The sequence below is a fragment of the Argentina silus genome (genome assembly GCF_951799395.1).
Source record: "Argentina silus genome assembly, chromosome: 12".
Classification (NCBI taxonomy): domain Eukaryota; kingdom Metazoa; phylum Chordata; class Actinopteri; order Argentiniformes; family Argentinidae; genus Argentina; species Argentina silus.
This window is the reverse complement of record NC_139666.1, coordinates 201,100-228,693: the sequence shown is the minus strand read 5'-3', so window position 1 is coordinate 228,693 and position 27,594 is coordinate 201,100. Positions and strand designations below refer to the sequence as shown.

The following is a 27,594-nucleotide window of genomic DNA, read 5'->3' as shown; positions in this document are numbered from 1 at the left end:
CACCACCACACCTCTGGGCCTTCCTACCCCACCCCCCTGGCTGAGGAGGTTATAAAGGCCCTTGCCCCTCTCAGCCTGCTGGCTACAGTCAGACCCTCTACCAGGAGCAACTCCACGGTGAGTAGCGGCAGATCTGTTATTACAATGGTGATATTTTGGTATTTAAAGGGGTAGTTCACATGCAGCTGCATCATAGCTATCGAAACGTGAGGTCTGTGTTATGTACCCAAAAAGTCTCATACCGCGTTACAATTCGTCAGACGAGAGTGTTTGCACTCCGACCCTGCTTTTCTCTGACCTGCTCTTCTCTGATCTGCTCTTCTCTGATCTACTCTGACCCTACTCTACTCCGACCCTGCTCTTCTCTGACCTGCTCTTCTCTGATCTGCTCTTCTCTGACCTGCTCTTCTCTGATCTACTCTGACCTGCTCTTCTCTGATCTACTCTTCTCTGATCTACTCTTCTCTGACCTGCTCTTCTCTGACCTGCTCTTCTCTGACCTGCTCTTCTCTGACCTGCTCTTCTCTGATCTACTCTTCTCTGATCTGCTCTTCTCTGACCTGCTCTTCTCTGACCTGCTCTTCTCTGATCTACTCTGACCTGCTCTACTCTGACCTGCTCTTCTCTGATCTACTCTGACCCTACTCTACTCCGACCCTGCTCTTCTCTGACCTGCTCTACTCTGACCTGCTCTACTCTGATCTATTCTTCTTTGATCTGCTCTTCTCTGATCTGCTCTACTCTGACCTGATCTACTCTGACCCTGCTCTTCTCTGACCTGCTGTTCTCTGATCTACTCTGATCTGCTCTTCTCTGATCTGCTCTTCTCTGACCTGCTCTTCTCTGACCTGCTCTTCTCTGATCTGCTCTTCTTTGATCTGCTCTTCTCTGACCTGCTCTTCTTTGATCTGCTCTACTCTGACCTGCTTTACTACACCAGTGATTCCCAGAGAGCAGCAGCTCTATAGCTGTTCAACAGAAGGACCTGGCGTGGGAGGGAGAGGGGACTCTTGGGAGTTGTAGGAATTGACTCAAATGGGCAGTTCGGAACATCAGGACTGATCAGGGCATTCAAAGCCAGATATCTTGACTCAGAGGTTGTTTTAAAACAAACAATTTTGTGAATGTGTCGACTATTGAATAATGAAAAGAACAAATACACTGGATTACAGAAAACAGGGAGCAGGAACAGCCAATCTTGTTGTGTCGTTGCAGATGTCCAAAGCCAAGGCCACGCCCCCTCCGGGATGTAATCTGGACATCAATGAACCGCAGGTCCAGGAGGCTGCCGTCCGCATACAGGCCTCTTATAGAGGCCACAGGTAGGAGACAGCCTACTATAGAGGACACAGTTAGGAGACAGCCTCCTATAGAGGCCACAGGTAGGAGATAGCCTCCTATAGAGGCCACAGGTAGGAGACAGCCTCTAATAGAGAACACAGGTAGGAGACAGCCTCTAATAGAGAACACAGGTAGGAGACAGCCTCCTATAGAAGACACAGGTAGGAGACAGCCTCTAATAGAGGACACAGGTAGGAGACAGCCTCCTATAGAGGCCACAGGTAGGAGACAGCCTCCTATAGAGGCCACAGGTAGGAGACAGCCTCTAATAGAGGACACAGGTAGGACACACATACAGCCTCAGTTCACACCATAATAGACCAGGTGTTTGTATGGTTGAGTTTGGGTGACCAGGTGTTTGTATGGTTGAGTTTGGGTGACCAGGTGTTTGTATGGTTGAGTTTGGGTGACCAGGTGTCTGTATGGTTGAGTTTGGGTGACCAGTGGTCTGGTGTGGTTGTGTTTGGGTGACCAGTGGTCTGGTGTGGTTGTGTTTGGGTGACCAGTGGTCTGGTGTGGTTGTGTTTGGGTGACCAGTGGTCTGGTGTGGTTGTGTTTGGGGTGACCAGTGGTCTGGTGTGGTTGTGTTTGGGTGACCAGTGGTCTGGTGTGGTTGTGTTTGGGTGACCAGTGGTCTGGTGTGGTTGTGTTTGGGTGACCAGTGGTCTGGTGTGGTTGTGTTTGGGTGACCAGTGGTCTGGTGTGGTTGTGTTTGGGTGACCAGTGGTCTGGTGTGGTTGTGTTTGGGGTGACCAGTGGTCTGGTGTGGTTGAGTGGGTGAGCCAGTAGAAATACAGAGAATCAGAATCAGAATCAGAATTCTTTTATTTGCACATACAGAAAATTGACTTGGTGAGGTTGGTGCATGGGACATAAAAAACAATATATAAGCAAAATATATGAACCGAAATTTTACAAAATAGCAAAATATTAACAAAGCAGCAAATAAAAATCCAAAATAGAACAATAAATTATGTAGGCTGTGCGAGGCTAAGAGGCAATGAGGCTGGAGGCTGGAGGCTGGAGGCTGGAGGCTGTGAAACGGGGATGGGGCACGAACACTATCAATGTACACTATCAATGTACACTATCAATGAACACTATCAATGTACACTATCAATGAACACTATCAATGAACACTATCAATGTACACTATCAATGAACACTATCAATGAACACTATCAATGTACACTATCAATGAACACTATCAATGAACACTATCAATGAAAATACATGTAAAGAAATGCATTGTGTGTGTGTGTGTGTGTGTGTGTGTGTGTGTGTGTGTGTGTGTGTGTGTGTGTGTGTGTGTGTGTGTGTGTGACAGGGTGGGGGGGGTTTGTGGAAGTCCCAGAGTCAGTGAGAGGCAGGGGGCTTGTTTGTGAGCCCCACTGCCATGGGGAAGAAACTGTTCAGGTGGTGCGAGGTTTTAGTCTTGATTGACCGGAACCTTTTGCCGGATGGAAGTCTCTGGAAGAGGTGGTGACCAGGATGGGAAGAATCAGCAAAGTCTTTCCTGCTCTCTTATTGGTCCTGGAGTGGAACAGGTCCAGGAGAGACGGCAGGTTGCAGCTGATGGTCGTGGCAGTGGAGGCAGCGAACCAGACGGTGATCGATGAGCTGAGGAGGACTCAATGATGGTCATGTAGAACTCAACCATCACTTTCTGCGGCATGTTGAATTTCTTCATTCTCTGCTGGGCCTTCTTGATGGTGGAGGTGATGTTCTCCGCCCACCTGAGGTCCTGGGAAATGATTCTCCCCAGGAATCTGAATGACTCCACAGTGTTAACTGGGGAGTCACACATGATGAGGGGGGCGGTTGGGGCTGGGCTCCTCCTGAAGTCTACTACCATCTCTACAGTTTTTAGGGTGTTCAGCTCCAAGTTGTTCTGGCTGCACCAGGAAGCCAGGCTGTCAACCTCCTCTCTGTAGGCGGCCTCATCCCCATTGGAGATTAATCTCCTTGCCAAACGTGTACTTAGCCAGTCTAAACCTTTCCTTGTCTCCACTCCTGAAAGCCCTCTCCTTCTCCAAACGATACACATAGAGAGATATGGACACCTGTACAGACAAGGCAGAGGAAGAAACGCAGTCGGCTGTTTTTCCCTTGATATATTAAAAGTAGTATGCAAGTATCCTTGTTGATTGGTTAAACCGTGGGGGTCAGATACAGTGTATGACCAGATCTGGGGAGGCTGGTGGAGGTAGAAACGGGATGAGCTTAAGAGAACAACAATGAGATTAACTCCCCCGCCCCCCCGCCCCCATCTCCTCCTCAGGTCCCGTCTGGAGTTGCGTGAGAAGGGGCCTCCCAGAATCCTCCAGGAGCTGAAGGACGTGGTGCTGTTGGAGGGCAGCGCCGCCAAGCTGGCCTGCCGGGTCTCCGCCTTCCCCGACCCGTTCATCGTCTGGTCCAAAGACGGCACCGAGCTCAAGGACGGGCCCAAGTACCGATATGTGTTTGAGGACCCGGACGTGGTGGCGCTGGTGGTCAGGGACGGCGTGCTGGCGGACCTTGGGAGGTACACCGTCACCATCAACAACCCGTTCGGAAAGACCCACGACTCCGCCTGTATACTAGTGGAGGGTGTGTACTTGGGACACACACACACACACACACACACAAAGACACACACACACACACACACAAACAGACACACACACAGACACACACATGCACACACACAAACACACAGACAGACACACACACACACACACAGACACACACACACACACACACACATACACACACACACACACACACAAAGACACACTCACGCACACGCACACACACACACACACAGACAGACAGACACAGACAGACACACAGACACACACACGCATACACACACACACACACACACATACACACACACACACACACACACACACACACACACACACACACACACACACACACACACACCACAGGAGGGGTCACATGTGTAGTCCCAGCATAGGTGACTAATGTGACACTGTGTGTGTGTGTGTGTGTGTGTGTGTGTGTGTGTGTGTGTGTGTGTGTGTGTGTGTGTGTCCAGTCCCAGCCAAGGTGCTGAGGGGTCCAGACAGCGTGAAGGTCAGGCGGGGGGTCACACTGCTGCTGACAGCTGACATCAGCGGAGCTCCGCCTCCTGACGTGGGCTGGGTCAAAGACGGAGACGACATCGATGAGGACGACAGGTAGCCATGGTGACGCAGTAGTCAGGTGACAGGTAGTCATGGTGATGTGACAGGTAGTCAGGTAGTCAGGTGACAGGTAGTCATGGTGATGTGACCGGTAGTCAGGTAGTCAGGTGACAGGTAGTCATGGTGATGTGACAGGTAGTCAGGTGACAGGTAGTCGTGGTGTTGTGACAGGTAGTCAGGTGACAAGTAGTCATGGTGATGTGACAGGTAGTCAGGTAGTCAGGTGACAGGTAGTCATGGTGATGTGACAGGTAGTCAGGTCGTCAGGTGACAGGTAGTCATGGTGATGTGACAGGTAGTCAGGTCGTCAGGTGACAGGTAGTCATGGTGATGTGACAGGTAGTCAGGTCGTCAGGTGACAGGTAGGCTGTCTCCAGAGTGTTCTTTTCCTTATTATGTTTCTATTCTAACTTCTTCACACACGGTGACGGAACAGCTGGTCAGGTGACAGGTAGTCATGGCGATGGAGTAGTCATGGTCACAGGTAGTCATGGTGACAGGTAGTCATGGTCATGGAACAGCAGTCAGGTGACAGGTAGTCATGGTGATGGAGTAGTCATGGTCACAGGTAGTCATGGTGACAGGTAGTCATGGTCATGGAACAGCAGTCAGGTGACAGAGGTTTACTGTATACAGCCACATTGTGGAAGTAGTTGTTTGTTTTGATGAAAATGTCCATTAATTGGACCTCATAAACGTACATAACACAACCATCAGAGTACAGTCGCCATTTTGTGAGCTCCTCCTCTTCAACTTTGTATTTATAACATATTTATATGTTTTATATGTATATATTACATTTCTTTATTGTGTTATTATTGTATTTTTATTCTAACTTTTTGATATTTGCAGTGTTGAGAGGAGGCTTGTTTTCATCACGTCTGTTCTAGAGTGTTCTATGACCTGTGTCCTGTGGGTTCTGTGTTCTAGAGTGTTCTACGACCTGTGTCATGTAAGTTCTGTGTTCTAGAGTGTTCTACGACCTGTGTCCTGTGTGTTGTTGTGTTCTAGAGTGTTCTATGACATCGGGGACTCCAGCACCACCCTGACCATCCAGAACGCCCGGGCCTCGGACGCGGGGAAGTATGAGGTGTTTGTAGAGAACAGCCTGGGAACAGACCAGTCCTTCGCTCGCATCGATGTCCTGTGATACTCAATAGACCTACAGCACACACACACACACACACACACACACACACACACACACACACACACACACACACACACACAAATGGATGTGTCCCTGCTCCTGCCTCCCCTGGCTGTGTCTCCCTCCATGTTGATGGCAGGATGACCTGCTGCTGTTCTCAGATGTACAGAACTGAAACCGTGTTTCAATAAAACAGAACGGACATTTTGCTACGACCTGTGTTTGGTCTTCTCTTTACACAACGATGTGTGTCTTAAACACACTGTTAGTTGTCATGACGACAGCTAACAGTTTTAGATTTGATCATTCAGGTTAGAGCACTTTAATAACGTCATTTTATATAACAACGTCATTGAATCACTTTTATCCTGATTAAACGATATTGAACCATCCTCAGCAGCTTTACATGATTGATGTTTGATCTTTATTTCTCTTGTTCAAGCAGAGTTGACACTGATCATTGTGTTTTATTTGATAGGTTTTCCATGGTTTTAAATGTATTTGACCTTGTTGTTGTTGAATAAGATGAGAAATTATCATAAAGAGTCTCTGTGGACTGGGAGACGGTTTCAAGGCGCCCCCGCCTTCCGCTGTCGGACTAGAGAATTTACAAGAAAACGTCTTCACCTCCGAGGTCTGACAACCACCCTGCTGTTTTAAAGCCGTCAGGTCGTTGACAGTTATGACAGAAGATTACAGACAAAATCACAGAATGACACATGTTGACTGATCTGGAGTTGATTGTCGCTTTAAGACCCATGGCCGCCTTGAGACCGTCCAGTTCCATGTTTTATGGTGAAGTTTCTGAACGTTGAAACAAAGTTATGAATTTGAAACTCCCCATTTTGGTTATTTATTTCACATTTCTATAATCTAAGTTCCGACGTTTTCGATGGGTTAATTTTAGGATGATTATTGTTTCATGACTCCCCCCAGGCGCTCCGCATGCTCTTATGCAGCGACAGGGAGTGGCAAAATCTAAATAATATTTGCTATATTTAAACCCTGAACTATTGTACACATCGCCTTCTATAACCGCCTGGTTGGGACGGATCTAATGGACACCTCGTCCTCCATAATCACGCAGGCAGCGACGGACGAAGAGGACGTTTCTCTCCGGGACCAAAGTGAGTTTGGAGAAGTTTGGAGTGTTGCGGTGCGCATGACGGAGCCGTAATCTTAACGGAAGAAACTTTACTAAAGACATGAACCGTAAAGTGTCCGGAGCGTTTCTGCTCCGTTAGTTTGTGCTCCGGTAGTTTCAGATGAGCGGTTCTGATGTTGGAAGGAGACTGAGTCTGAACTCTGTCGGTGCTGAAGACGAAACTCTGGTTGTGTTTGCTTATTACAGAGCTAACCTGTGGATTACACATGGCCCTAACCAGAACCCGAACCCTGACCTGAACCCTAACCAGAACCCGAACCCTGACCCAAACCCTAACCAGAACCCTAACCCTGACCCAAACCCGAACCCTGACCGAAACCTATGTTCTGTGTTCTGTGTTCTTACTGACATGGATTAGACGTTAACATGGATGAGAGGGGGCGGGGTCGAATGTTTACCTGCAGTGACGGTTCCTGTCAGTTTGTAATAACATCAGTCATTAAATCAGTTATAACATCAGGAATAACATCAGTAATAGTAACAGTAAGACATCAGTAATAACATCAGTAATAGTAACAGTAAGATTATATTATGTTTAATGCTCTGTCATTAGGGAGTTAGTTGGTTGGTTGGTTGGGTGATTGGTTAGTGTGTCCTCTAAGGCAGTTAGTTGGTTAGTTAGTCGGTTGGTTGGTTGGTTGGTTGATTAGTTGGTTGGTTAGTTAGTTAGTTGTTTGGTTGGTTGGCTGGTTGGTTGGTTGGTTGATTAGTTGGTTGGTTGGTTGGTTTGTCTTCTAACATATAAACATCAGTGAACCTGTGTGTCAGAAGCAGTTCTGATCTGGTCTCTCAGAGAACGTGTTTGCACACGCTCAGACGCCATCACATCGTCTGGACCTCCAATTCATTTCCAGCAGTGAACGCTGTATCACATGGTCATGGTGGTAGAGGTGTGTGTGAGTGTGAGTGTGAGTGTGTGTGTGAGTGTGTGTGTGTGTGTGTGTGTGTGTGTGTGTGTGTGAGTGTGTGTGTATGTGTGTGTAGTGGTGGAGCTGGAGGGTGCTGTAGAGGTCTGAGTCTTGCTTCTCTGTGGTCTTTGTAATGAGAGTATTTGATCAGTAGGGGGCAGTAGAGTCCAGCTAGGCTGAGAGGACCCAGGCTCTCTTCTCTTCTGTGATTGATTGTGATTGGCTCCCTCTTGCTTGGCCTGGGGTTCAGAGGTCATCCACCCACGGCTTGGCTGCACTTTAACCCTTCTGATGTTGTCATGTGTCGCTGCTGCTGTTGGCTGAGTGGCTGTCAGGTGGTGTCAGGTGGTGTCAGGTGGGTGGGTGTCAGGTGGTGTCAGGTGGGTGAGAGTCAGGTGGTGTCAGGTGGGTGGGTGTCAGGTGGTGTCAGGTGGGTGGGTGTCAGGTGGTGTCAGGTGGTGTCAGGTGGGTGAGAGTCAGGTGGTGTCAGGTGGGTGGGTGTCAGGTGGTGTCAGGTGGGTGGGTGTCAGGTGGGAATCAGGTGGGTGTCAGGTGGGTGTCAGGTGGGTGGGTGTCAGGTGGGAGTCAGGTGGTGTCAGGTGGGTGGGTGTCAGGTGGAGTCAGGTGGTGTCAGGTGGGAGTCAGTCAGCCCTAATGGACTGGATCACTTGTACCATGTTATTTACATCTTTATTACGTAGTTAAAGTGCAATTTAAAGTACACTTACACACACACACACACGCATGCACACACGCACACACACACACACACACATGCACACACATACACACACACACACACAGGAGGAGGAGGGGTGTGAGAGAAGAGGAGGACGGTCAGGTTGTACCTCAGAGGCTTTAGTTCAGTGGGCTAATGAACCAGTCGTCTGAACCTGAGAGGAGAGGAGAGGAGAGGAGAGGAGGGGAGGGGAGGGGAGGGGAGAGGAGAGGAGAGGAGAGGAGAGGAGAGGAGAGGAGAGGAGAGGAGAGGAGGTGAGGGGTCACAAAGCTCTCTCTCTCTCTCTCTGGACCAGCCTCCCCTACTGCCTCCCCCAGCCTCCCCTACTGCCTCCCCCAGCGCTTCCAGCCCCGGTCGCCGCCTGGTGCAGACGGTACCGCTACCGACGTTACCGCTACCGACGCTACCGCTACCGACGTTACTGCTACCGACGCTACCGCTACCGACGTTACTGCTACTGACGGTACCGCTACCAACGTTACCGCTACCGACACAAAAACGGTTTGTTTGGAAGTCCGTTTATGGCCTGAGAGAGGAGCTCTATATATATACAGACCCATCATTAACCCTGTCAGCAGCTGCCAGGGGGGTCTGGGGGGGGGGAGGTCTGGGTGCCGGGTCGTGGGTAGGCGGGGCTGGGGGGGTCAGTGGGGTCCGAGGGGTCCAGGGGGGTCGGTGGTGGGGAGGGTCTGGGGGGGGGGGGTATTTAAAGCTCTGTGATGTGTAATATTAGAAGAGCTAATGTGCCGTTCGCTAGCGGGATGTTTCTGCTTCACACACACACACACACACACACACACACACACACACACACCTCTCCACTGGCACAGAGAGGGTAAAACACCTGACTGGTGTACCAGTATACCCACGGGGCCTAGTCTAGATCCAACCCCACTGACAAACATGTACCCCCAGACACACACACACACACACACACACACACATACACACACACACACCACACACAGCCACACACACACACACACACAGCCACACATATACAACACACACACACACACAGACACATACACACACACACACAGCCCAGCAGACAGTGTGGTGAGGTGGGGGAGATGACAGAGATCAGATATTGAGAGGTGGGTTAGGGTTAGGGTTAGGGTTAGGGTTAGGGTTAGTTGTGTTGTGTTGGTTAATGGAGGCTGGCAGTTGATGAAGCTCCTAAACCACCATGGAACTGTGGTCTCTGGACCTGGGATGCTGTTGGCAGCAATAATCCCAGACATGAACAGACAACAGTCCATAAACGCCATCCTGTCGACCTCTGACCCCAGCACCGCCTGACCTCTGACCCCAGCACCGCCTGACCTCTGACCCCAGCACCGCCTGACAGGGAGCCTCCCTGTCGCTGCACAGCAAGGCCATAAGAGGAGTTCAACGAGTAGTGTGTGTGTGTGTGTGTGTGTGTGTGTGTGTGTGTGTGTGTGTGTGTGTGTGTGTGGTGTGTGTCTGTGTGTGTGTGTATGTGTGTGCGTGCGCTCCTGAGTGGCAGTCTAACCTCCATGCTGACAGCAGCCCATCTGTCTGCTATCACGTCATTAGTCACAGTGATGACTAATAACCTCCTCCTCTCCTCTCCTCCCCTCTCCTCCTCTTTCATCACTCCTGTCTCAACCTCCCTCTGCCAGCCTCCTCATCCTCCTCTCCTCCTCTCCTCCTCTCCTCCCCTCTCCTCTCCTCCCCTCCCCTCCCCCGGAATCGATTTTGTTGAATAAAAACCTCAATATTTCACTGCCTGAAGTGGGACAATTTCAATTCTGCCCCAATCTTCTTAAGTTTACCTTAAAAACCACACCTAGCTGTGAGTTCTGTGGATTGTCTTGAGGTGTCAAAGCTGTGATGTCATCAGTTTAGATGTAATAAGATGAATGACGGCTGGTGGTCTCCTTATCAACAGCTCCTCATTTAAATACTGGGTTAGGGTTAGCCTAACCCTAACCCTAACCCTAACCCTAAATACTGGGGTTAGGGTTAGGGTTAGCCTAACCCTAACCCTAACCCTAACCCTAACCCTAAATACTGGGGTTTAGGTGATCTAAAAGGCAGAGGTCACGGAAAAGCTCTCTCTCAGTTCCTGTGTCCTGTTGGGAGGTTCTCAGCATGTTGTGAGTAGCATTGTTTTGTGATGACCGGTGGTCATCTCTCTATCTCTCTATCTCTATCTCCCTATCTCCCTATCTCTCTATCTTTCTATCTCTATCTCTCTATCTCTCTATTAGAATGTAAGATTTCTCTATGAAGTATCTGCCTTGTAATAGATGTATAAGTATACAGTATTATTAAAGCCTCATTTGATTCATTCTATTTGATCTTTCTTGCACTAAATGAGCACAAACTCAACAATTCTTTGCACATAGTGATAATTACATTGGGGTCCGATTATCAATATTAGATATGCTTTGCTATCAACAAAATATAGCTGAAAATCTCTGCCAAACATAAATGTGGAAACGGATATTAATATAAATCCGTCTACACTGCCCAAAACTCTTGAATGTCTCTTCTCCTTTTTCTAGACCCCAAAAGTCAGACAGATGTTCCTAAGCGCCTCACGTGACCCGTAGGGACAGCTTTGACCAGACAGATGTTCATAAGCGCCTCACGTGACCCGTAGGGACAGCTTTGACCAGACAGGCCATCGTGTTCTAATGGGAGATGCGCTGAACAATCCTTATTAGCTGTCTGTTACTAGGCCACGCCCAGATGTTTAAGGCCACACCCCCATATGTTTAAGGCCACACCCCCATATGTTTAAGGACACGCCCCCACACGTTTAAGGCCACGCCCTCTGCAGGTCAACTTCCTTGAACCTTCAGTGTTGCTCTGGAGTGCATGCCACAAATCATGTGACTTCTCTTTAGGCTGATGATCAGTTAGTGATGTTCTCTGTTAGTGATGTTCTCTGTTAGTGATGTTCTCTGTTAGTGATGTTCTCTCTCTCTGGTAGTGATGTTCTCTGTTAGTGATGTTCTCTCTCTCTGTTAGTGATGTTCTCTGTTAGTGATGTTCTCTGTTAGTGATGTTCTCTGGTAGTGATGTTCTCTGTTAGTGATGTTCTCTGTTAGTGATGTTCTCTCTCTCTGGTAGTGATGTTCTCTGGTAGTGATGTTCTCTGTTAGTGATGTTCTCTCTCTCTCTGTTAGTGATGTTCTCTGTTAGTGATGTTCTCTGTTAGTGATGTTCTCTCTCTCTGTTAGTGATGTTCTCTGTTAGTGATGTTCTCTCTCTCTGTTAGTGATGTTCTCTCTCTCTGTTAGTGATGTTCTCTGTTAGTGATGTTCTCTCTCTCTGTTAGTGATGTTCTCTGTTAGTGATGTTCTCTCTCTCTGTTAGTGATGTTCTCTCTCTCTGTTAGTGATGTTCTCTGTTAGTGATGTTCTCTCTCTCTGTTAGTGATGTTCTCTGTTAGTGATGTTCTCTGTTAGTGATGTTCTCTGTTAGTGATGTTCTCTGTTAGTGATGTTCTCTCTCTCTGTTAGTGATGTTCTCTCTTAGTGATGTTCTCTGGTAGTGATGTTCTCTGTTAGTGATGTTCTCTGTTAGTGATGTTCTCTGTTAGTGATGTTCTCTCTTAGTGATGTTCTCTGTTAGTGATGTTCTCTCTCTTTCTTTAGGCTCCTATGGTGTTCAATGGCGTCCCTCTATCTCTCTGTCACTTCAAAGAGGGATAGGTTCAACTCTCAGCTATTAAAACATGTTTGTCAAGCTGCAGCTGCACAGCCCCAGGGACGTCTGAACCAAGGAGAACAGACAACATGACTGTTGTAGTTTTAACGATTTCTTAGTTGTTTTCCGGGATCCTTCTCTCTGTCAGACAGCTTACCGTACACACACCATGTGATGAGAAAAGATGAAGCTATGAAGGCTTGTTTGGTAGTTTTTGTGAGAGTAGTTGTGAGACACATGCATGTGAGGCGTCTGGCGTCTCCTCCTGGATGTGGGATGCTTATTTCAGGCCTGACAGCGCTACGCAACGTTGAACCCCTCGCTGCGTTCTGGAAATAGCCGTGGTGATGTAACATGGGGTCAGAGACTGTTTCACAGATGTGGCCCTAAATATATTAAAATGTAAATCTCTCTCCCTCTCTCCCTCCCTCTCGCTAGGTGGCCGTGTGTCCTCCTCTAGGAAGTATCGTCGGGGTGTGTTCAGGAGCCTGTTGTGCTGTCTCTGTCGCAGTGAAGCCGACCAGCTTCCTGTCAACAACAATGCCCCTCTGCTGCTGGAGGAGAACGGGACCTTATCTAAAGTAAGACATCTCTTTCTCTCTCTCTCTCTCTCTCTCTCTCTCTCTCTCTCTCTCTCTCTCTCTCTCTCTCTCTATCTCTCTCTCTCTCTCTCTCTCTCTCTCTCTCTCTCTCTATCTCTCTCTCATTCTCGTGTTTGACCTTTCTTCTGATATCACCTATCTATTGCTATCACTTCCAACACCCCCCCCCCCTCCTTCTCTCTCTCTCCCTCTCTCCCTCTCTCCTTCCCTCTCTCTCTCTCCCTCTCCCTGTCTCAGGCCATGTCACAGCGTGTGGCTGACATGGTTGAGAGTCATATGATCTCCACACATGTTTTCCTCTCTCAGGTCCTTTCATGTTTACGAGTGTGTCTCTGCCACTCACTAAACCCTTACGAGGACAAAACACCCATAAATCACTCATTAACGTTCCCAGGAGTGGCCCCCTGCTGTGCTGCCTCCCCAGGCCAGGCCAGAGCTCCTTGGGGAGTCGATTAAGACGGTTCCCCTCCCTCCGTTCTCTGCTAAGCAGGAGATGATATTAGAATATTCCAGGATGTTTTTGGGATAATGACAAAGAGCTGCCAGCGAACGCTATTGGACACATTGTTGGAAAACTAAGATGGCAGTTAGTGAGCGCTGACGGGAGATCAGGTGGTTGAGGCGCTCTCGGGTGTCGGGTTCAGATTTAGGCCTGAACTCAGCTTTTTATAGAGATCTGATCTTCCAAGAGGTATTTGTCACGTCTCCTGATGTCCCCAAAATAAACCCCTAGGTCTACGGAAGAGAGAGAGAGAGAGAGAGAGATTGGTAAGGGAGGGTGGGAGAGAGAGAGAGAGAGAGAGAGAGAGAGAGAGAGAGAGAGAGAGAGATTGGTAAGGGAGGGTGAGAGAGTGGGAGAGAGAGAGAGAGAGATAGAGAGAGAGAGAGATTGGTAAGGGAGGGTGAGAGAGAGAGAGAGAGAGAGGGGGTGTGTGTGTGAGAGACTGAAATGTAGGGGGGGGTGTGTGTGAGTGAGGGGTGTGTGTGTGTGTGTGTGTGTGAGTGTGTGTTTGTGAGAGAGAGAGAGAGAGAGAGAGGGGCTGAGCTATAGTCTCAGTATTGGTTGTGACCTCCTGTCATGTCAACGTGTGTTTTGCTGTTGCCGTCTCAGCCTGGCTGTGGACTCCCCAGTGAGCCCCCCCAGCCCTGTGAGCACCCGCGCCCCGCGCAGCGCCCAGCCCTGCAGACCCCTGAAACCTGCAGACTGCATACAGACAGCAAGACCCTCTCAGAATGCCTGGAACAGCTCAGAACCTCTGAACTCTACAAGCCTATCAGAGACAGTTCCATTCTACACTACCAGCCTATCGGAGACACTTCTGACCTACTCTACCAGCCAATAGTGGACAGTCAGCTGTCTGTGTACGTGGAGAACCCTGGTCAAGCTGCAGCCTCCTCTGATAGGACCTCTGATAGGACCTATTCTAGTACCTGTCCTTGGACCTGTGGAGGGACCTGTTCTGACACCATGCCTGCTGAGCACTGCCAGGTGTCAGAGCTGAGTGTCAGGACGTGTCTCCAGGTCAGGGAGTCTGCAGAGCAAACAGGTGAATCCTGCATCATTGTCTCCGGTGAGAGAAAGGCCTCTCTGGACTATAGTGAATATACTAACTGTGCTGCTCACTCTGAACCCCTGCGGGTCTATGAGGGTACTACCACCGGCTCTACGGAGCACTGCAGCATGAAGGGAGATGTTGGAGAAGAGATCCAACTCTCTGTGGTGTGCAATGGACATTCTGTAGGCTCAGAGGAAGACATGATCCAGGACCTGTTCCAGCCCAGTGATATGGTCCAAGATATGGCCCAATCCAGAGACTTGGTCCAGGACTTGGCCCAGTCCAGAGACTTGGTCCAGGACTTGGCCCAGTCCAGTGAGGACTCATCAGCTCCCGGTCCCCCTGACCAGAGCATGTCCTGTGGGTTAACTGATGGATGTACTCGACACTGTGAGGTCTCTGAGCTGCTTCAGTCCTTGAAGCACCGTGCTAATGAGGACTTAGCCTCTGAGTGCAGCCTGGAGTGTGAACGCAGCACTCAGCACCTTCTGTCATCTGAACAATGTAAGCCTTCTGATCAACACTGGCCGCCCCCGCAGCCAGATAACACAGCTGACAACTGGGAGTTTACTGAGCAACGGGAAGTATCTGACGTATCTGAATCTAAGGGGTCAAATGAGGACTGTGTTGTAAACGGTGAGTATTCTGAGGAGCACAATGACATTGAATGCACAGCTGAGTGTAATGACACGTCTGAGCTAAAGGATGACCTGTTCATTCACTCTGAGGTAACCGCTCGACAGAGGGAGATCTGGGAGTGTCATTTTGAGGCTCATTTTGAGCAGTCGTGTGAAGCATCGTCAGAATGTCTACATTATTCTGATTCTGACATGCCTTCTGAATGCTGCATACAACAAGCTGATAGCTGGGAAAGTGTAAATGCCGCTGATGAAGCGGAACACACAGAGGAAACCCAGCTTGCTCTACATATCAGTCATGATGTTGTTGAACATGATCCACTATTCAAGCCCTGTGAGACGCAGGAAAACACTCTGTCTGAAGAGAAAGATACAACTCAACACTGTGATTCTTCAGCACAATACACCTCTTTTAGTCAACTTGAAAACACAGAAGAGTATTTTAGTCAACTTGAAAACACAGAAGAGTCTTGTATTCAACATGAACACACAGAAGAGACATTCTTCAACAGTGCATTTGACTCTGACGAGGACAAGTTGTCAGAATGCTCCTCCATTGAAACCAGGTCTTATGAGTCTTGCGTTGACAACAAGTTCCTCTCAGAGCCCAGCTTTGACTCGGGAGAGTCTGAGAAGGGGAGTCAGGACGGGTCCAGTGACGACCAGTCACAATGGGAGTCCTTTGAGGATTCTGCCGAGTCGGATGAATGCAGCGAGAGCGACACTGATGGAGTCAGAGCTCAGCCTCCCTCTGAAGTCGTGGTGGTGGAGGAATTCTTTAACTTTTTTGATAAAGACTCTTACAGCCCCTGCTTTGCCCAGAGGAGGCCATATGTATCCTGCTTTGACGGAGGAGACATCCACGACTTCATAGAGAAATCTAAAACTCGTGTGAAGGAGACACAGAAGCCTGCTGTAGGGGAGACAGCCAATGAGGAGGCAGCTTCAGGTCCAGTGGTGGTAGGAACCATGTCAGAGGGACATGACAATGGTGATGATGATGCTCCTGAGGAAGACGAGGCCTCTGAACACCATGCTGAGGATGATGAGGATAAAGAGGCTGATGAGGATGATGACGATGAAGAGGCTGATGATGATGATGATGATGATGATGATGAACAAGCTGATGGTGATGAAGAGGCTGAGGGTGAGGCTTCGGAACCAGAGTTAGACACCTGTGATGGTGGGGCATCAGGACCCTCCACAGAGGAGGGAGGAGCTGAGGAAGAAACCAATGATGATGATGATGATGATATTTATAAAGCCTTTATTACAGAGGAAGAGATTGAGGCTGAGGCCTGTGTGTCCTGTGTTGAAGCCTCTATTGAGGATCTAGCTCAGGGATGCTCCCTAGAGGAGACTAGTGGATATGTGGGGGAAGGTGATGAGCCCTGTGATGCTGCAGAAGCTGTTGAGGTTGATGGAGTCTGTGTTTATGAACAAGCCTCTGTAGATGGAGCAACTATTGAACATGAAGAAGCCTATGAAACCTGTGTTACAGAGGATACACCTTGTGCAGCTGATGCCACTGATGCCTTCCCTACGGAGCAGACAGAACCACTGGGACCTGAGGATGACAGCGCTCACGACGTTCACACCTCTGAGACTGTTCCTGAGGAGAACACTCAGGATGAGGAAATCATGGAAGAATACAAGTCTAGTTCTGATGAAAGAGATGAAAGATCACACACAGAGGAAACACCTGCTGACTTCTCCCCTGAGGAAGATACAGAAGGAGTGTTTAACACGTGTACAGAGAGAGAACCCTATTGGTCGGATTGTACAGAGAGAGAACCCTATTGGTCTCATTGTACAGAGAGAGAACCCTATTGGTCGTGTTGGTGGTATGGAGACGACGTAGTGGCCTATGATCCCTGTGTAGAAGAATATTACGCTTATGGAATGAAAGCATACACGGAACGACAGGTGAACAGGTTCTGTTCTGAAGGACATTCTCATTGGCAGCCTGTCAGAAGAAATGCTGAACGTGATGGTTCTGATCCGAGCGCCACAGAGGAGAGGAAGAAACCTAAAAACACTGAAGAAAGCAAACCAAAGTTTGAAATTATTAAAGTGATTGAACTGAATGGAGATTGCACAGACCAAACGGCCCCCTGCCTTCCCTCCTCTGAGTCGCCCAGGCAGGAGTCGTTGTCACCAGCGACCCTCTCCATACACAGCGTGTTGTGTCAGGTGGCACGGCCCCAGAACGGCGATAACGTCTCCGGTGAGGTGGGACACAGAGGGGACGGTGAGGAGGGAATAGACATTCACGCCTTCTTTAAGATGGCAGAAGAGGACAGGGCATCGGACCAGAGTGAAGGCGCAGAGGAAGAGCAGAGTGAGGATGAGGAGGAGGAGGAAGAGGCCCCAGAGCCCTGTGACTGTGAACACTGCATCCCCCCAGACCAGGTACTATCCCAGCCTTGCTGTAAAGGCCCTGGGGCTGCTGGGAGATTAACCTAACCTGCTGAGTCATGCTTTCAAATTTCAGATGTGTGGAATATGAAGGTCTCGCATGGTGTGACATCAAACTGAAATTTGCCAGAGTGAAATGTGTTTGTTGTTGTTTGTCTTGAAGTGTATTCTGCCTAACTGTGTTTATTGGGAGTTCAGTAGAAGCTTCGGCTGTGCTTTAGCTTTGTATCAACGGAGCTAAAACAGAGGAAGGTATGGCTACACATACAGCTGGCACAGCTTGGCATGGAGGCTGGCATGGAGGCTGGCATCCATGTCAACCTTTACTAGCCGTTTGATCAACACTCATCATGACCTGGTATGCTGCTCTCTGGGGACGCGGGTCTGCTCCGGACTGCCTGTCCACTCACCACATGTCCCCTGCCTGACTAGCTGCTGAAGGAAGGCCTTTAGCTAATGGTCATCCTCCGGCCTCACGCCAGGCCTCTGACATGTTTACTGCTCTCGTCAACACAGTAACAGCTGCTGGGGTTTCACAGCATGAAGGCATCACAGAGCACTCGCACAAACACACCCACACAACACCACTCAAACACATCCACACAACACCACTCAAACACACCTACACTACACCACTCAAACACACCCACACAACACCACTCAAACACACTCACACAACACCACTCAAACACACTCACACAACACCACTCAAACACACTCACACAACACCACTCAAACACACTCACACAACACCACTGAAACTCTCACAAATGTGTGTTTTCTCGCTACGTATGCAAATGGTAGCGAGTGAGTATATTTGCACTTTTCATGTCTATCTTGTTGTTGTTGTTGTTATTGTTGTTGTTGTTATTGTTGTTATTGTTGTTGTTGTTGTTGTTGTATTTCTGCATGATGTCAACACAAACAAAAGTTTTATTATTTTTTATCATATTTACAGGTTTTAGAGCACAAATATTGCAGAGTAATCAAATTGAAAGCATTGATTTGATGTTGTCACGTGTGTTGTGATTGATGTGGTGTGTTGTGATTGACGTGGTGTGTTTCCTGTGTGTCTCAGGTCCCAGCGAAGCCCCTTCTGCCCCAGCTGAAGTCCAAGGATGCTGGGCGCGTCTGTGTGGTGATCGATCTGGACGAGACTCTGGTGCACAGTTCATTCAAGGTGAGCTGAGCTTCTGACACACGGTGTTCACACACATATAGAGATATTCATTTGATTGATATGAAGAACATATGTGTTGTTTTTACTAACTTCATACATCATTTGAAAAGATCACATCGATTGTGCTAAAAGCATAACAACACTGTCACAGAGACGTTAAGTCTGTGTGTTCCAGTTATTAGGGTTAGGGTTAGGGTTAGGGTTAGGGTTAGGGTTAGGGTTAGTCTCACCCAATCTCACTTCCAGAGAGAAGTTTACTCCTGACCTGTGGAGTAAAGGTCGACTCCAGATCCGGTTAAACAGGATCATGTCCCTGGTGTTCACACCGGCGATGACAGCAGTCACAGTGTTATCTCTGTCTGACCAGAGCGCTGGAACACTGGTCAACATGTCACCTGATACAACCACAGATGGACAGGGTCGCAACACCACAGACCGCGGGCTGCTGGGGTTTCTGGGTATGATTGGAGGATTAGTCCCAGGGCATAACATTCATGTTTTGGTTTACCAGCCAAGATGTCTGGTGGATGAGAAACATTTTTACCAGCCACATTTTTTTAAACCAGTGTACTCCCTGCACAGAATGAACCTCCTGTCAGCTTTAACGTTGGTGCCGATCCCTGTCAAAGTAACGCTAAACATTTTCCCCTGCATGTTTTCTGTCTCCCACGGTTGTGTGGAAGTTGCTATCTCCTACTGTAAGTAAGAGACGTTGTTGTAACTAAGGAAGACGTTGTTGTAACTAAGGAAGACGTTGTTGTAACTAAGGAAGCTTGTAGACTCTGGGGTTTGTTTACCAGTCAGGAGAAGCGGGAGAATGCAGGGGCAGCAGGATGTTGTCACCAATGTTGTGACCAGATTTGCGGATCGCAGCAGTATGGTTTTTAAATTGAAACATAGTATTCACAAACCTTTGTTGGCAGCCGGCCTGATTAGTCATGATATATAATATATATAATATATAAATATATATAACACTTGTGTATATAAATAGTGTATGTCTGGAGCCAGATCCAGCAGAGTATCGGTGTCTGTGGATTGCTGTTACTGGACAGCTTCATATGAATCAACTTGCTGAGATATTTGAGTTCAATTCAAACCTGGTTTAGTCAGTTAGCTTCAGCACTGCCCATAGTTAGCATTCATAAGTTTAATCATGTGTGGGAGGCTATGGCTCTTGTACAAGGCAGCCTGCCCATAGTTAACATGGAGGCTATGGCCTCATACTGCCCATTGTTAGCATGGAGGCTATGGCCTCATACTGCCCATTGTTAGCATGGAGGCTATGGCCTCATACTGCCCATAGTTAGCATGGAGGCTATGGCCTCATACAAGGTAGTGCTGCCCATAGTTAACATGGCGGCTATGGCCTCATACTACCCATGGTTAACATGGAGGCTATGGCCTCATACTGCCCATAGTTATCATGGAGGCTATGGCCTCATATTGCCCATAGTTAACATGGAGGCTATGGCCTCATATTGCCGATAGTTAACATGGAGGCTATGGCCTCATATTTCCCATAGTTAGCAGAGGAAGTATGTTTAACGTCTGACAGGATTAGAATGATTTGCAGTCTGGCGCTGCGCCGTGGCCCCTGTCAGCCGTGTTACTGATCTCCTCTAACCCTAACCCTAACCATAACCCTAATCCTAACCCCTAACCCTAACCCTAACCCTAATCCTAACCCCTAACCCTAATCCTAACCCCTAACCCTAATCCTAACCCTAACCCTAACCCTAATCCTAACCCCTAACCCTAACCCTAATCCTAACCCCTAACCCTACCCTGGTAGGGCCTTCTGTCGGTGGGTCAGAGAACCTTAATATGGCCATAAACTGTTTCCTGGCTCAGCCTGCTAGGGATGTAAACTGGGGGTCCATAAACTGGTGGTGTGAGTCCACAGGGGGCCGCTGGCTTCGTAAACTAGTGGGGGTGTTGAGTTGAAGGGCTGCATTCTGGGTACGCCTTATACGGAGTGCATAGAGGGTGGTCTCCAGCGGGTAATGGCGGCTTTATGAAGACCTTCAAACCTTAAGATGCATTTGAAGTGTGACGTTTGGGTGTCAGAGTTCAGGCCATGAAGAGTTATTGTTCATACTGCCTACTGATTACTACTAATGTACTTACTCATTTTTTTGCAGTAAGCGACACATTTCAACATACTACCATACTACTATACTACCATACTACCATACTACCATACTACCATACTACTATACTACCATACTACCATACTACCATACTACCATACTACTATACTACCATACTACCATACTACCATACTACTATACTACCATACTACCATACTACCATACTACTATACTACCATACTACTATACTACCATACTACCATACTACCATACTACCATACTACTATACTACCATACTACCATACTACCATACTACTATACTACCATACTACCATACTACTATACTACCATACTACCATACTACCATACCAATGAATTTCTAAAAACATTCTAATTCTTCATACTGAGCATTCAGACACGGTTCTAGACTCTTAATCACCTTTAAAGGCGCCTGTTCATTGCACTTTCTGCTTTTTTGCACTTCTGGTTAGACGCTAACTGCATTTCGTTGTCTCTGTACTTGTACTCTGCACAATGACAATAAAGTTGAATCTAATCTAATCTAATCTAATCTAATCTAATCTAATCTAATCTAATCTAATCTGTACAGTGAGGCTGGTAGACACACACCTTTCATACAACCCCTCATCCCATTCCATGCATAACAATGAGCCCGTCCTCCGATTTCTACCTCCGTTAGCCTCCCCTGGTCACAGGACCCCAGCAGCTGTCTCTATAAGGCTGGTGAGCAGCCTTCCAACCAGCCAGGTCACTGGGCGCAGAGCTTCACTATTACTTCACGGCCCATGAATCCAGGTCACGGCGTGCTGCCTTACACAGGACTAACATCACACTTGAGACACATATTTCAGCTTCAAGAGCCGTGGAAATAAATCAGCTGTTTTATGGACGTTGTCAAATCCAGTAGATTCTCCTGATAGAGGAGGCAGATGGACACACTGACCTACAGACTGTTATTTCTGAAGCGCTGAGTCTGCTGTTTTATTTCAGCCTGACAAGCCTGTAAAACACAACTAACCAAGCTCCATTATTTACTCTGATGAAATCCCATGAAAAGTGTTACGTTTTTACCACAAACTAACATTCATGTGTTCTCTGAGGGAAATGGAAGGTTTTCTTTTGTGTGTTTGGTGTCATGTGTTCTGCTCTTGTCTTCTACAGCCGGTGAACAATGCAGATTTTATCATTCCAGTGGAGATCGATGGAACAGTTCACCAGGTGAGAAGGGCACTTTGCAAGCCCACAAAGTTTCTTCTGGAACTTCTTTTTCTAGTTTTAGTTAGTGACAGTTCTAGGCCAACATGTGCTGTCTGCCTTGTGACAGGTTTTCTCATCCAAAGCACAAAAATGAAAGTAGAAGTGACGTCCACCTGAAATAAAAATCTAATATCAGTGTTGTTGGTTCTGAGCTCCAGTGGGACTCCTCCTTCTCTTGGTAATGTTAAGTGTGCTAAGCTAGAGACCTGAAAGACTCATGTTCTACTAGTTAACACCAGTATGCTAAGCTAGCAGTGTGCTAGTGCTAATGTGCTAAGCTAGCAACCTGACAGAGCAGTGTCCCTCCCTGTTGACGGGTCCTAGCAGCAGGTGGCTAGGGCTATTTCAGTGGCCTGACCAAACCAGGAAATGCTGGCTGGCTTCTCAGAACTCACCGGCCATCAATCTGGCCAGGGGGCAGCAGAGTCTGTCCTGTCCAGGGGAGAGACTGTCTGGCTGGGCAGGCCGGGGGGCAGCGTGAGGCTGGACAGCCAGGGTGGGGTGGGGGTCTACTGGAGGCTGGACAGCCAGGTTTGGGGTGGGGGTCTACTGGAGGCTGGAAAGCCAGGACAGGGTGGGGGGGTCTACTGGAGGCTGGACAGCCAGGGTGGGAGGCAGCTGGACACCAGGGCGGGGGGCAGCTGGACAGGGGAACCACAGTCCTTGGTGACCCCCAGAAGACAGAAGACGTGTGGTGGTCCTCATGGCATGTGTCTGGTTCAAGTAATCCAGGATAGGCTTGTATAAGAGGGGAAGCCTATTCAGGGTGACTTGGGTCAGAAACAAGGCCGGCAGCGTCAGGTTCTGGAACTGAAATACTAGATACCGGGACCAGAGACCCAGGTGTACCTGGGTTAAACTGAGACCCAGGTGTACCTGGGTTAAACTGAGACCCAGGTGTACCTGGGCTAAACTGAGACCCAGGTGTACCTGGGTTAAACTGAGACCCAGGTGTACCTGTGCTAAACTGACCCCAGGTGTACCTGGGTTAAACAGAGACCCAGGTGTACCTGGGTTAAACAGAGAGGTGTTTTATGATGTTCTGGTGGTCAGCTGTTGTAGTGGTCCAGACCACTCCGATCCAGAAGCTGCTCTCCCAGAGGTGTTTTGTCTCTGTACTTATGGATAACAAGTGACAGTTACCCCCCTGTCTTATGTCTGCCCTCCCCCCAGGTGTACGTGCTGAAGCGGCCTCATGTAGATGAGTTTCTGAAGAGGATGGGGGACATGTTTGAGTGTGTTCTGTTCACCGCAAGCCTGTCCAAAGTGAGTCCATACATCAAATACATCATCATATATCATCTACATCTATCATATACACTCACCGGCCACTTTATTAGGTACACCTTGCTAGTACTGGGTTGGACCTCCTTTTGTAGCCCATCTGCTTCAAGGTTCGACATGTTGTGCATTCAGAGATGGTCTTCTGCATACCTTGGTTGTAACGAGTGGTTAATTGAGTTACTGTTGCCTTTCTATCATCTCGAACCAGTCTGGCCATTCTCCTCTGACCTCTGGCATCAACAAGGCATTTTCGCCCAGAGAACTGCCGCTCACTGGATATTTTCTCTTTTTTGGACCATTCTCTGTAAACCCTAGAGATGGTTGTAAGTGAAAATCCCAGTAGATCAGCAGTTTCTGAAATACTCAGACCAGCCCGTCTGGCACCAACAACCATGCCACGTTCAAAATCACTTAAATCACCTTTCTTCCCCATTCTGATGCTCGGTTTGAACTTCAGCAGGTCGTCTTGACCATGTCTACATGCCTAAATGCATTGAGTTACTGCCATGTGATTGGCTGATTAGATATTTGCGTTACTGAGCAGTTGAACAGGTGTACCTAATAAAGTGGCCGGTGAGTGTATACCATCTAATACATCTACCATCTAATACATCTACCATATATACCATCTACCATATATACCATCTATCATATATACCATCTAATACATCTACCATATATACCATATACCATATATACCATATATACCATCTAATACATCTACCATCTAATACATCTACCATATATACCATATATACCATCTACCATATATTCCATCTATCATATATACCATCTAATACATCTACCATATATACCATCTACCATATATACCATATATACCATCTATCATATATACCATCTACCATATATACCATATATACCATCTATCATATATACCATCTACCATATATACCATATATACCATCTATCATATATACCATATATACCATCTATCATATATACCATATATACCATCTACCATATATACCATATATACCATATATACCATCTACCATATATACCATATATACCATCTATCATATATACCATATATACCATCTACCATATATACCATCTATCATATATACCATATATACCATCTACCATATATACAATATATACCATCTATCATATATACCATATATACCATCTACCATATATACCATATATACCATCTATCATATATACCATATAATACATCTACCATATATACCATCTATACCATATATACCATCTACCATATATACCATCTACCATATATACCATCTATCATATATACCATCTACCATATATACCATCTATCATATATACCATATATACCATCTACCATATATACCATCTATCATATATACCATATATACCATCTAATACATCTACCATATATACCATCTACCATATATACCATCTATCATATATACCATATATACCATCTACCATATATACCATCTATCATATATACCATATATACCATCTATCATATATACCATCTACCATATATACCATCTATCATATATACCATCTAATACATCTACCATATATACCATCTACCATATATACCATATATACCATCTACCATATATACCATCTACTATATATAACATCTACCATATATACCATATATACCATCTATCATATATACTTTTCTGCAGCAGGGCCTGGTCAGCTCACCATCATAGAATCCACTATGAATTTTGTATTGTATCAGAGGGTGCTTGAGGAAAATGTGAGACCATCTGTTCGAAAGTTGAAGCTGAAGCAGATGTGGACCATGCAACATGACAATGACCCAAAACATTCCAGTAAATCAACCAAGGAATGGCTCAAGAAAAATAAATTGAGAGTTCTGGAATGGTCAAGTCAAAGCCCGGATCTTAATCTTATTGAGATGCTGTGGATTGATTTGAAACTGGCTGTGCATGCAAGACACCCCTCGAACATCACACAGCTGAAAGAATTCTGCAAGGAGGAGTGGGAAAAACGTTCTCCCAATTGATGTCAGAGACCTGTAGACAGTTATAAGAAACGTCTAATTGAGGTTATTTCAGCCAAGGGGGGCAATACTAGCTATTAGGGCATAGGGTGTCCTAACTTTTTCCTCAGTAGGAATTGGCATTATTGTTAATTTTTCGTTAAATAAATGATTACAAAGTTACATTTTCATAGTTTTTTGTTCAATTACATCCCCTTTATCTATAGACATTGTTAGAAAGAAGATAACATATTGATATGTCCATATTTTTAAGAGAATAACTTAATATTTTGGGGGGTGTCCTAACTTTTTCTCATGACTGTATACCATCTATAAATAAATCTCGATTGGTCAGGCTGTGTGTGAGAGTGGCAGTCTGAGCGTTGCTATGACGACTGATGTGTGAGAGATCAAAGGCTCACACAGGCCTATTCTAAACCGTGTTTTGTGTGTGTGTGTGTGTGTGTGTGTGTGTGTGTGTGTGTGTGTGTGTGTGTGTGTGTGTGCGTCAGTATGCGGACCCCGTCTCTGACCTGTTGGATAAGTGGGGGGCGTTCCGTAGCCGTCTGTTCCGTGAGTCGTGTGTGTTTCACCGGGGGAACTACGTCAAGGACCTGAGCCACCTGGGTCGCGACCTCAACAAGGTCATCATCCTGGACAACTCCCCCGCTTCCTACATCTTCCATCCAGACAACGCCGTACGTACCTCTCTACCTCAACTCAACATAACATCTGATACCTCTACCATAGCATACCATCTACCATAGCATCTAATACCTCTACCATAACATCTACCATAGCATACCATCTACCATAGCATACCATCTACCATAGCATACCATCTACCATAGCATCTAATACCTCTACCATAACATCTACCATAGCATACCATCTACCATAGCATACCATCTACCATACCATCTAATACCTCTACCATAACATCTACCATAGCATCTACCATAGCATACCATCTACCATAGCATCTAATACCTCTACCATAACATCTACCATAGCATCTACCATAGCATCTAATACCTCTACCATAACATCTACCATAGCATCTAATACCTCTACCATAACATCTACCATAGCATCTAATACCTCTACCATAGCATCTACCATAGCATCTAATACCTCTACCATAACATCTACCATAGCATCTAATACCTTTACCATAACATCTACCATAGCATCTAATACCTTTACCATAGCATCTACCATAGCATCTAATACCTTTACCATAGCATCTAACACCTTTACCATAGCATCTACCATAGCATCTACTGTAGCATCTAATACCTTTACCATAGCATCTAATACCTTTACCATAGCATCTAACACCTTTACCATAGCATCTACCATAGCATCTACTGTAGCATCTAATACCTTTACCATAGCATCTACTGTAGCATCTAGCATAGCATCTACCATAGCATCTAATACCTCTACCATAGCATCTACCATAGCATCTAATACCTTTACCATAGCATCTACCAAAGCATCTAATACCTCTACCATAACATCTACCATAGCATCTACCATAGCATCTAATACCTCTACCATAGCATCTAGCATAGCATCTAATACCTTTACCATAGCATCTAGCATAGCATCTAGCATAGCATCTACCACATCTATGGTTTGACCTCCAGTTCCCAGGTCTTGTCTGGACGTCTCCCCTCTCCAGGTCCCTGTAGTTGTCCTGATGCCCACCCCCAGGTCCCTGTAGTTGTCCTGATGCCCCCCCCCACCCCCAGGTCCCTGTAGTTGTCCTGGTGCCCCCCCCCCCCCACCCCCAGGTCCCTGTAGTTGTCCTGATGCCCCCCCCTCATCCCCAGGTCCCTGTAGTTGTCCTGATGCCCCCCCCCCACCCCCCAGGTCCCTGTAGTTGTCCTGATGTGTCCTCTCCCTCCCCACCCCCCAGGTCCCTGTAGTTGTCCTGATGTGTCCTCTCCCTCCCCAGGTCCCTGTAGTTGTCCTGATGCCCCCCCCCACCCCCCAGGTCCCTGTAGTTGTCCTGATGTGTCCTCTCCCTCCCCACCCCCCAGGTCCCTGTAGTTGTCCTGATGTGTCCTCTCCCTCCCCAGGTCCCTGTAGTTGTCCTGATGCCCCCCCCCCCACCCCCCAGGTCCCTGTAGTTGTCCTGATGTGTCCTCTCCCTCCCCAGGTCCCTGTGGGCTCCTGGTTTGATGACATGTCCGACACAGAGCTGCTGGATCTCCTTCCTGTCTTCGAGAGGCTCAGCAAAGCCGACGACGTGTATGACATCCTCAGGCAGCAGAGGACCACCAGCTAACGACAGCAACAACAACAACAACAACAACAACAACAACAACACCATCACCTGTCACCATGGGAACATAGACTGAAGGACCAGTGAGAGTCTTGGTCAACATCT

General features: G+C 47.3%; 2 protein-coding genes across 2 annotated transcripts; both read left to right on the top strand.

The window, feature by feature from the left end:
• Window positions 1–1,215: 1,215 nt before the first annotated feature.
• On the top strand, window positions 1,216–5,822 carry LOC310813477 (SPEG neighbor protein-like; the record flags this gene model as incomplete). The annotated part of the gene is made up of 4 exons (XM_083682509.1): window positions 1,216–1,322; window positions 3,623–3,930; window positions 4,385–4,526; window positions 5,544–5,822. The coding sequence occupies 4 exons, from the start codon at window positions 1,216–1,218 to the stop codon at window positions 5,680–5,682; spliced, it is 696 nt and encodes a 231-aa protein (XP_083538635.1). The 3' UTR covers window positions 5,683–5,822.
• A 6,593-nt stretch (window positions 5,823–12,415) lies between these two features.
• Window positions 12,416–27,492, top strand: LOC310813153 (carboxy-terminal domain RNA polymerase II polypeptide A small phosphatase 1-like; the record flags this gene model as incomplete). Its single annotated transcript, XM_083682015.1, has 7 exons — window positions 12,416–12,449; window positions 12,617–12,759; window positions 18,471–18,572; window positions 21,848–21,904; window positions 23,117–23,209; window positions 25,709–25,894; window positions 27,364–27,492. 7 exons carry the CDS (start codon window positions 12,416–12,418, stop codon window positions 27,490–27,492), a joined length of 744 nt encoding a protein of 247 aa, XP_083538141.1.
• Between the last annotated feature and the right edge of the window lie 102 nt (window positions 27,493–27,594).